At 33.9% G+C, this 10,827-nt stretch overlaps 2 protein-coding genes across 2 annotated transcripts; one reads left to right on the top strand and one right to left on the bottom strand.

The window, feature by feature from the left end:
* Positions 1 to 3,410: 3,410 nt before the first annotated feature.
* On the top strand, positions 3,411 to 6,079 carry LOC105141733 (uncharacterized). Its single transcript, XM_011049065.1, has 3 exons — positions 3,411 to 3,618; positions 4,207 to 4,704; positions 5,250 to 6,079. Exons 1-3 carry the CDS (start codon positions 3,540 to 3,542, stop codon positions 5,768 to 5,770), a joined length of 1,098 nt encoding a protein of 365 aa, XP_011047367.1. The 5' UTR covers positions 3,411 to 3,539; the 3' UTR covers positions 5,771 to 6,079.
* Positions 6,080 to 6,382: 303 nt separating this feature from the next.
* On the bottom strand, positions 6,383 to 9,999 carry LOC105141732 (cytochrome b5 domain-containing protein RLF-like). The gene is made up of 7 exons (XM_011049064.1): positions 9,895 to 9,999; positions 9,608 to 9,694; positions 9,094 to 9,484; positions 7,971 to 8,105; positions 7,430 to 7,480; positions 7,026 to 7,094; positions 6,383 to 6,670 (listed from the first exon to the last, which is right to left on the bottom strand). The coding sequence occupies exons 2-7, from the start codon at positions 9,638 to 9,640 to the stop codon at positions 6,657 to 6,659; spliced, it is 693 nt and encodes a 230-aa protein (XP_011047366.1). The 5' UTR covers positions 9,641 to 9,694; positions 9,895 to 9,999; the 3' UTR covers positions 6,383 to 6,656.
* Between the last annotated feature and the right edge of the window lie 828 nt (positions 10,000 to 10,827).

Raw genomic sequence — 10,827 nt, 5'->3', positions numbered from 1 at the left:
TCCACACCGCCAATGATCATGGAAAATGAAAAGAGGAACAACAAAAAAAGAACAAAATAGAGATGGGACATGCCAGCTCAAAGATTGAGCAGGATTAAGTCAGAGATCGCCCCGTTGATACGGGCCCCACGTCTTTTCAATAAATAAAAAAATATATCAATAGCTTAAGGTAGCGGGGCCCACCTTTATCACTAATAAGGGAGATGAATATTGGGACTCCAGTCAAAGATTTTCCCGCTGCCCTTGCTATCAGCTTTTTTTCATAGCCATGGCCCATTCACCAGCTAAATCTGAACCACCTACACATGGGCCCAGATATGGACCCATTAGCACATGCATAATCATTTCTTGATTTCTTCAGCCTGCGGTGCACCGCCTCTTATTTTCGGGGTATTTAAAAGTGGTTTAGTAATTATGATTTAAAGTGTTTATTTTTTTATGAATAGATTAAATTATCTTTTATATTAATATATTAAAAAAATTTAAAAAATAAAAATAAAAAAATAATTTTGAAAAACACATTTAAAATAAAAAATAAATAAGTTTTACACGGTACTTGGTAGTATTATATTTAAAGTGTTTTTTTATTTAGAAATATATTAAAAAAATATTTTAAAAAATAAAATTTTTTTTTTAATTAAAAGAAATTACTATTTCAAGTGTGTTTATAGACGCTGCCTCACATGATATTGGGCTAAAGCGATATCGTTTGATTGCAAAATAATATATAAAATCAACGAATCTTGCCATACATATAAAAAATCAAAATCAATACATTCAATGGAGAAGAATTGTACAAGCATTGCAATTTATATAGATTCGGGGGCCAAATGGCACATTATTGTTGGTGTCTGTGCATTTCATCCACATTATTCATGATGAGGAAAATACAGATTTGGGCCCCGTGACGTCAATTCTGGCGATGAGTTTTGCATTATAGGATCCTTCCTGACAGCAAGTGCACGTGGATTAGATGATACCTGGCCAGATGGCTCTCACTAAGCAGCGGCACATGTGAGTAGGGCATGGTACTCTCCATGCCATGAAATCACTCTACATGAAGAAGATCTCCTAATTACAATTCAAACACAATCATATTTTTTTTAAAAAATTTTATTTATACAGGATATTTGGGTCAGTTTGTGCGCACCATGATTAATCTCTACGGCCCACTGAATATCCTGCAAACCTATTAGACATGTAAGGCACCGCGGAGATGACAAACATGCATGCTAGGATTCGAACTCAGATACAATAAAAAAAAACAAGTCTTTTTTACTACTAGACCAAGCACTGAAATGCAATATTTTAACACTTCTGAATGTGGTGCGTTTTGCTCGCCTTTAGCGATCTCCTGATCATAATGTAATCACGTGATTATATAAATGAACCCGACCCTTCATTAAAGAAGTTTTAAGTTGGCAAGAGCTGTGACTGTTTCTTAAAGAATGTTTTAATAAATATATTAAAATAATAGTTATTTTTTATTTTTTAAAATTATTTTTGATAGCAATACATTAAAACAATTTTAAAACACTAAAAATTATTAATTTTTTTAAAATACTTTTGATATATAAAAATAAACAAGTTTAAAATAAAGCATACTGTGAGAAGTTTGAAGAAAAGCTCCATGAATAAAATATTCTATAATGGTTTCTTGTATCCACTGCACTTGCCTTGAATATTAATTTGTTAAGCACTGGATATAACGCAATACTAATTTAGTAAACAACGTGGCCACGTATAACAAAACAATATTAACGTTGTAACACCGAGATAGAAGTGCTTGGTTATATATTCATATTTTATTACAATTGATGTGTTTTTACGCGTGTCTTAATACTGGTTCTAGAATACTGTAGCTTCCTTTATAGCGGTTGAATGTAACAAAAATTGGAATTATTACATAATGAAGGAATTATGACGATAATCTCGTGAGCCTTTCTCTATTGTATTTCTCTTCCTTTTTTGGTTTTTTTTTAAGTTTAACTTACATGTTTGAATTAGCTTAGGAGTATTTTGATTAATTTTATAAATTTTAAAATTAATAATTATATAAACTTATAATAATTTTAAAATTTATAATACTCAAATTAGTAATTTCTAAAAATTAAATTCAGAATATAATTATATCCTTCTTCTTCTAAGACAATCGGTTAAATTATGCATTTCTGCTCTAATTCATCAATTCATCCTTGGATTGCTTTAGTGCGGGAACCATCTCAGTAGCTATTGCAGCAATTTTTATACTAATGATAAGAACAATAAAATTAGTTTATGTATAATTTAAGATTATTTATCATGTTTAACTTTAAAACATCTAGTATTACTAATTACAAAATTAGTCGTGATTATAAACAAAGATTTTCAGTGTTTAAAGGTTTTTACAAAAAAAAAAACATTTTTAGTAGTTAAATTTTACATTTAGGATTATTTTTTGGCATACCAAATGATGTTAAACAATCGAACTATGTAATATATTTTCATGGATAGTTGAATTCAATCAAACATCATTTCTAGTAATAAAAATATAAAATACGAAACTTAATGAAATTAAAATATGCTAGCAAATGATTGCTTATCTTAAATAAATATATAACAGAGAATCACACAGAAGCATGTGATAAAATAACTAGTAAAAAAATTGATATCTATAATATATTTGTGCTTATAGTTTTCAGCAATGAATTATATTGAGATTGGTGCATTTATATCTGATTTCGTATGCTATATTCACCTTTTACCTTATTTATTTATTTTTACTTTTCGAGAAAGAGTAAATGTGATTTAGGTACTGTTTGATATTTTAATAGTAATTAATTTTTAAAGTATTTTTTATTTATAAATATATTAAAATAATTTTTTTTTATTTTTTAAAATTTATCTTTAACATACAATAAAATAATTTAAAATTACTAAACAAAATTAATTTCAAATAAAAAAAATTAAAAACTTTGACATATTGCCAAACGAGTTTTTGCACCAAGAGATGCTTCCTTGCTTCGTGGAGAATTTTGGTTAGCTTAAAGCCTTAAACAAGTCACACGCTAAACCAATGGACCCCACGAACGGAAAATTAAGAGTAATGGCTGAAATTACATAAACGCCGGTGCCATGGAACGTGGAGAAAAGTGCGGCTTCGAGTGATCAGAGGCAGAGACAAAATGTATATATACTGTTGGTGAATTGATAAAGATTTGGTATCTAAGAAGTTTGTTTTTTTTAGTTTCATGTTTGAGTTTTCGATTACTTATATAATAGTTATTGAAGGCTTACATGATCATTAATTTTAGAACTCATAAAATTAGTCATGCTACGTATAAACTGGCCCAGATATACATGTTAATCTAAAAAAAATATACCATATCTTCTGCTACCCTTTTCTCATACTGCACATGTTCACCCAGCTCCCTCAACTTTGTCCTCTTCACGCTATAAATATAAGCATTTCCTATCCCTTTTCCTCTCCCATATCAAAAACACTTTACCTCTCACCTTCAGAACACAAAGCCTAGCTTGTGTCCATTTCTTCTGTGAAAATGGCCGTGGGGATCTCACTTTTGCTTACATCATTCTTGCTTTTCACTACCTCTGCTTTAGCTGCTACTTACATGGAAGGTAATGCTAGCTAAGTGCTAATTTCTCTGTTTAATGTTCTGACCCCATTCAGTGGGCTTAGACAATGAAGATTTAACATAATGGTCACGGTGTGCTCATTTGAGTTGGGGAGTTTTGTGCTTTGTTCTCTCTTTTTGCGTGTATAATCTGTGCTTATAGTGCAAAATTGACATTGTATGCTTGGTTCTTGGCAGTTAATGCCTGGTTTAATCTGATAAACTTCAAGGCCGAATCTTTATGCTTCATGCTTATTCAACCTTCTTTCAGGGGTTTAATGTTCGTTGCAGTATCTTACTTCTCCCTGTCATCTTTAATTGCTAATCACAGTTTTATGTTTATTCAACCTTCTTTCAGGGATTTAATGTTTGTTGCAGTATCTTACTTCTCCCTGTCATCTTTGCTTGCTCATTACAGTTTTATTTCCATTTTCAAAGATTTCCAAAAATGAAAGGTAGATTAATTTTAGGTTTAGAGTGGCCAACAAAGAAAGAGAGATTTAGATTTGGTTCTCTACATTCTCTAGCACGTTTCTTTGCTGATTACTAGTTCCACAGTCTCATTTTGACTCGGTCTGATCTCTTTCTTCAGGCTTTCTAAAAAATGGCAACTTTGAAGAGAAACCAAAACCTGGTGCGATCAAGAAAACAGTCCTTAAAGGAAAATATGCGCTTCCCAGCTGGGAAATCAATGGATTCGTAGAGTACATCTCTGCCGGGCCACAACCTGGTGGCATGTACTTTAATGTGGCTCATGGTGTTCATGCAGTAAGGCTAGGCAATGAGGCCTCGATTTCTCAAACAATAACAATAAAAGCAGGCTCTCTGTATGCCCTCACATTTGGTGCATCAAGAACTTGTGCCCAAGATGAGGTGTTGAGAGTCTCAGTTGGGACCGTGTTTGGGGACCTGCCCTTGCAGACACTGTATAGTAGCAATGGCGGAGACACTTATGCTTGGGGATTTAAACTCAATGCCACTGTTGTTAAAGTGACATTTCGCAATACTGGAGTCCAAGAGGACCCTGCCTGTGGACCACTCATTGATGCAGTTGCTATCAAGGAGCTCTTTCCACCAATGCCCACAAGAGGTAATGGAAACTAATTAGCATTATAATGTCCTGTTTTTGGTATGGAGAATTTGCTGGCCGGTTGTTTTAGTTTCATTTTTGAGATTTCTTATTTGATTTAGTTTTGCTAGTTCATTCACTGAATCACTTGTTTCGGTGGCGTTGAATGTCAAGGCTGTTGCATTTGTAGATATTGTCTTGGATCTTCAAGTTTCAATGATTTACAATTGATAGCTTTCCACAGACATTGTTTAGTGGATCTGAGATTTTTCTTGCTCTGTTAACTGGTTGGTTTTTGAAGATAGCATTTGATCTGAGATACTATCCCTTTGATAATTTTGTCAAACACAGGATACATTTGGTTCGAGAAGCAGTGCTGTTGATCCATTTAAAGTTCTAAACACCTCCCTATTCTCTTTGTGAATGGTTGCAATTGGTGACCAGTATGTCTGTGTAGTTGATAAATAAAACATGTAAAATATTCAAAATTTGCCTGCATCTGCTTATGTATGACTCTGATTATAGCTTCCCTGGTCTCATCGATGGTTGTAAATGTTATCTTGTAGATAACCTTGTAAAGAATCATGGCTTTGAGGAGGGTCCTCATCGGTTAGTAAACACATCCAGTGGTGTCCTCCTCCCTCCAAGACAAGAAGATCTCACATCTCCACTTCCCGGCTGGATGATCGAATCACTTAAAGCTGTGAAGTTCATTGACAAAAAGCACTTCAACGTTCCTTTCGGGCTCGCTGCTGTCGAGCTTGTTGCAGGGAGAGAGAGTGCAATTGCCCAAATCCTCAGAACAATTCCCGACAAAGTCTACGGTCTCACATTCACCATCGGGGACGCAAGAAATGGTTGCCATGGATCAATGATGGTCGAGGCATTCGCTGCTAAGGATACCTTCAAAGTTCCATTCGAATCCAAGGGAAAGGGTGAATTCAAGACCGTAAGTTTCAAGTTCAAAGCCGTTACAGCTCGGACAAGAATTACGTTTTACAGCTCATACTACCATACTAGGATTGATGACTTCGGATCCCTCTGTGGTCCTATACTCGATGAAGTTAGGGTATTCCCTATTGCTTAGATGTTATCTCTGTAGCAGCAGGCTACACCTTTGTGGTTTTTTACAGACAAGTCACATCATCTGTTGAGGCACATGCTTCGCTTTTGTATCTAAGCTAGGGCATGTGGTCTTTTACTGTATTGTATGATGTTGTCTTCACGTGGTGTCGGCAGAAGGAGCCTAATGGATAAGAGGGTAGTAGAAACTATATGTGGTTTATTTCTAGGACATGTAATGGCAACAACTGAACTTTATTTACCCAGCGGGTATGATTACAGCTTCAAAATTCCAAAGAAGACTTGGCCTATGACAACGTGACCAGTCCATCAATATGGTTGCCAGTAAGCTTTGTACTCTCTCTTTTTTTTGGGTGAATGGCGAGGGCATTTTCCTTCCAAATCAGATTTTAGAGCGTGCTGGCAAATCCAATTATTAATTACAGCAAACCTACATTTGATTTGATTTTTAAAGAGTTATTTATTTAGAAATATATTAAAATAGTATTTTTTATTTTTTAAATTTTATTTTTAATATCATCACATCTAAATAATTTAAAAATATAAAAAACTTTATTTCAAACAACTTAGAGCAATCCTAAACACCCCATGGTGTTTCAATCAATGGCATGATTAGCGATAAACCCGTCGGCTTGAGGTTCAAAATAATGTACCGATATTGGGGGCGGGCCTCAACATGTTCAATTACACGCACAAGTGTTTTGATGAATCGAAAGATACAAATTTCAGGATGGACCGCTATTGTGCTTGAAGAAAAACTTGGTTCCATGGTTCATCGTCAGGTGTGACTCTCTCTGTCTCTTTCGAAAACAGAAGGGACCAAAAAGCCCAAAAAAAACAGCACCACCACTCAGTTCGTTTGTTACATTCAGTATTCATCATTAAGCCTGTTATCCAGGACCGTCTTTTTTAAAAAAAAAAAAAAAAAACAAGAGAAAAGGAAGGAGAAAAGGAGGAAAATGCGTTCTATATCACCATCCCAACAGCACTGAAAGTAATTTCACAGAGAAGTGTGTGCACATAATTATTTATCATATCAATAATGTTAATACATTTATGCTGCGGATGACAATCTTGTACGTAACAAATACAAGGAACCCTGTCAGCCAACCGGGATAGTGTTATTGCCCCTATCCAAAAAATGTTAGGACATAACTGCCATGATAAGCTTACAAAGTTTCAATAGGAAAATTACAGATTTAACTTTGCTTCACTAGATCATCACGTCAAAACGGCTTAGAAAAGCTGCCTTCACTGACCTACATCCAAAGTGCCCACAAGGCACTTCTCCAGCAAGAATTCAGCATTCACCCAGGCATGGTATTTGTCTGAAATAAAGAGTTGAGGATTGCAATTTGTGCAGTAAATCTTAACAGTTTAAAAACAGAAATCTTGCCATGCTTTGGAAATCCGTTCCCTTTTTTACCCTTGAAAGCGAAATCACGAAGTACAGCTTCTTAATCAAGATAGACTTAAACTAAACTGGTAGGCTTTTCTAAGGATTGAGCTTGGCCATGGTTAGCGACGTCAATGGTGAAATAGAAGACAACTCAATGTTGGGTCATCCAGTTTAAATAATAGCTTCAAAGAAAAATAATGCACAAATTCATCTCTGGTCACAACCTCTAAAAATCACCAAGAAAAAGAATCCATAAAAGGATACTGAATAAAGATGTACAGTCTTTTCCTACTGCCTTCATCAGTATATCAACACCTGAAAACAGGGAGTTTGTTAAATAATCATAGCAAATAATGAGAATATGAAACTCTAACAAATGGACAGCAGCTCAGACACCATATGGCAGTGGCTCTTGAAATGAAAAAAGCCTCCATAACTAAGCTGTATTTTACTATTTTAGTTATGGCATGGGAGGCAAACTTTTGCAGATTATATGCAGATCGTTATGCAATTGAAAGTTGAAACAGGCTGGTGCTGCATAATAGATAGACCAATAAAGGAAGAGCACCTTATGGTGCTTCAGGCATGATTAACTAATCATCGTGATCCGCATGTCCATGATATGTGCTTGTGCATGCGATTGTACATGTCTAATTCAAACAACTGATAGTCTAACACATGTAAATCACATACATATTAGAGATATTGTAAGAAGCAACAGTAATGAAGTCATTCAATTTTAATTAAGGTACGTGAAACTAAAATCACAAAATATTTTATGTATGGACATAAGAAATGCACACACCTCCTGGATGAAACTTGAGGTATGGAGACAAATTGTAGACACGACCTTTTAAAACAGTCCACATGGATCCTTCTGTTTGGTGTTGTTTAACTTCATCCATGGAAATAAGCCTCTTGTTGGACTGTCCCGTCAATCCTGGAAACACAATTTATAAATCATGAAGGGAAAGCTGAATAGCATTCCAGTTGTCAAGTAGGTGAAATTAAAAAAGCAATCAGATGTTATTTTCATTAGTTCACAGAGCGAAGCACTTCACAATAGCAAATCTTGTTGTCACTAAAACACAACAAGAGGGAAGGTGGAAAAGTAAGGGGCACGATTTGGAAATATATTAAAACTTTCAAAAAGAATGATCTTCAAATGCCTACTCGTTAAAACTTAGCTATGTAGACAACTCCTTCCTAAGAGGAAAATAAAGAAGAAAAGAAAAACTATATAGACACCCACACTTCAACCCACAAACAATATACTAATGTAACTAGACATAAGGAGTCTTCCATAATGACATTTTTCTATAATCTAACAGCTCATGGATGTAAATTTGACCATCAAATGTCTTCAAAATATGTTGAGATATGATGTGCAAGTATCATTGTTTTGCACATATAACCATGCAAGTACAGATGCAGATGAGAAATGTTATAAAACCTTGTTGAAACAGAAAGATCCGCAACATACATTTACAGCAAATGCCCATATTTTCATGTGAAGGTGTTGAAACTCAAAGTGGATTTTGATCATGATTGTGATACATCCCCCAATAACTATACCAGTTCAGTTAATATGCATCAACTAAAACATATTTTGCCATGATACATGTTTGCAAAGTTAGTGTGGAATCATGTTAAGACCACACTTGCTTATAATACAAGGAGAAGAATCTCACGGTGCAAGCATGCTTCTCAATCGATGCTTACACGATGAGCTACAACAGGGATATTAACAAATCCTTCAAGGAGAACTCAATACAAAGGCTTTAAAGATGGAAAATAGCAATGATGCGACAAGTAAAAAAAAAAACCAGACTATATGTTAAGTTACCGGTAAGAATTCCACATTAGAACCTGAAGGATACAGAAAAAGACTAAAGAAACACATTGACAACAAATTACCAATTTTATACCTGCAAGATCAGGATGAGTTCGAGTGAGTTTAAGCCAATCCATTTGGCTATAACCTTTCTCAAATGGAACCTTACTCCGAGCCACAGGCTTCCTAGCAGAAACTTTCTTTTCATCAAAATTCTTAGCTGAAGTTCCAGCATTTCCAGATGCCACTTGTCTAGGAACTCCACTTGACTCTCCCCGAGCTGATGCATCAATAACATTGAAAGACAGAGAACCAACGGTTCTCTCGTTCTTGGAATCAGCATCAGGCAAGCTATCTCTCCACACAACACCACCACCCTGACTACTATTAGTGCCGTTGGAAAATCCATCTTTAATAATTATGCCCCCAATATCCGATGCAAGATTCTCCGCCTCGAGTCCATTTTTATCAACAGGCAATCCCACCTAGTTTCATGAACATAAATTACAAGGACTCCGGGTAGTCGAAATTATTTCATGAAAAACAAAGGGTAGCTGTAATTAAATAATTAATTAAAAAAATAAGGAAATCAGTGCAAATGTAAATACCTGGCAAAAGGTGAAATCATTGTCATTATCCATTTCACGCTAAATTTAATTTTTTTTAAAAAAAATAGCTCAAGCAAGATAGATTTCCTGGCAAGTCGTACAACAATGATCAGCTACAGTTCTTCAATCGTTTATAGATATAAAAGAAGCGATAAATGAACTAATTTAGCTGAATTTGACGCCTTTTTTAATTGTTTAGGTATATCTAAACAGCAACGGCAACAACAAGAAGAAAAAAACGCAGAAAAAAGAATTCAAAATTATCAGAAACAAAATGAAATACTTACAATTGGAAAGAGCCGGTGAACTGGTGTAGAACGCTGTTGTTTTAAAGGTAGAGATGATCAATTCATTCCTCTTTAACTGTTTCCAGCAGTCAAAAGCTCGAGGGAAAAGGGTTTATTCGTTTTTTTCGGTTTTGTGGTCTGTTTTTCACCGATTAGGTCAAGTGGCCAGTTAAAACTTGCCACGTAGTTTGGATTGAGTTTTGTGCTTTCCTTTTTCGTTTTTTAAGCTTTCCTACCGACGAATTGCATCGCCAAAGTCGATTTTCCTTTTGTGCTGCATTTAAAATAGAATAGAGTTAATTTATTAACATAAAACAATTCATGTTAGGGAAAACATTTTTGGCTATTATTACTGTTTATTCTCTCATAAATTACAGTAAATTAGAGCAGTGAATTTTCTTTCCACAATTAAACTTTTTTAAATTTAAATTAACACCAAATTGCATGTTTTTAAGAAAAAAATTGAATTAAATTACATGTAACTAAAATAAAAAAACACAAGTAAATTTGACAGTGATTTTTAAATTTGATTAGAAAATACATTTTCATCCCTTATTTTATTTTTTAAGTTATTAAATAATTAGTTCTTTTAATTTTAAAAATATTAATTTCAGTGTTAAATTTTATTTTCATTATTTTTCAGTTTTTTTCTATGAAATAAGAGAGAGAAGTTCATCAAATTATTATCCAAAGAAAAAAAGGTTATTATTATGATAATTCCGACTATTAGAATAGTTGATTTAAATATGAAATGGTTCCATGAGAAGAGTTTAAATTAGATTTTTTTATTTTAAAAATATATTTAGCTTGAAAAAAAATTTGATTTTAAGTTGTTTTTAGGTTTTAAGGTGGTTTTTTTTTTGTATGTGTGTTTTAGGAGTTATAAATTAGTTTAATAAGGTTTTTAAAGTGTTTTCTCGATATTTTAAATCA

The sequence above is a fragment of the Populus euphratica genome, unplaced genomic scaffold, assembly GCF_000495115.2.
Source record: "Populus euphratica unplaced genomic scaffold, PopEup_1.0 scaffold127.1, whole genome shotgun sequence".
NCBI lineage: Eukaryota > Viridiplantae > Streptophyta > Magnoliopsida > Malpighiales > Salicaceae > Populus > Populus euphratica.
The sequence above is the reverse complement of the archived record's forward strand: the minus strand, read 5'-3'. Positions and strand labels throughout refer to the sequence as shown.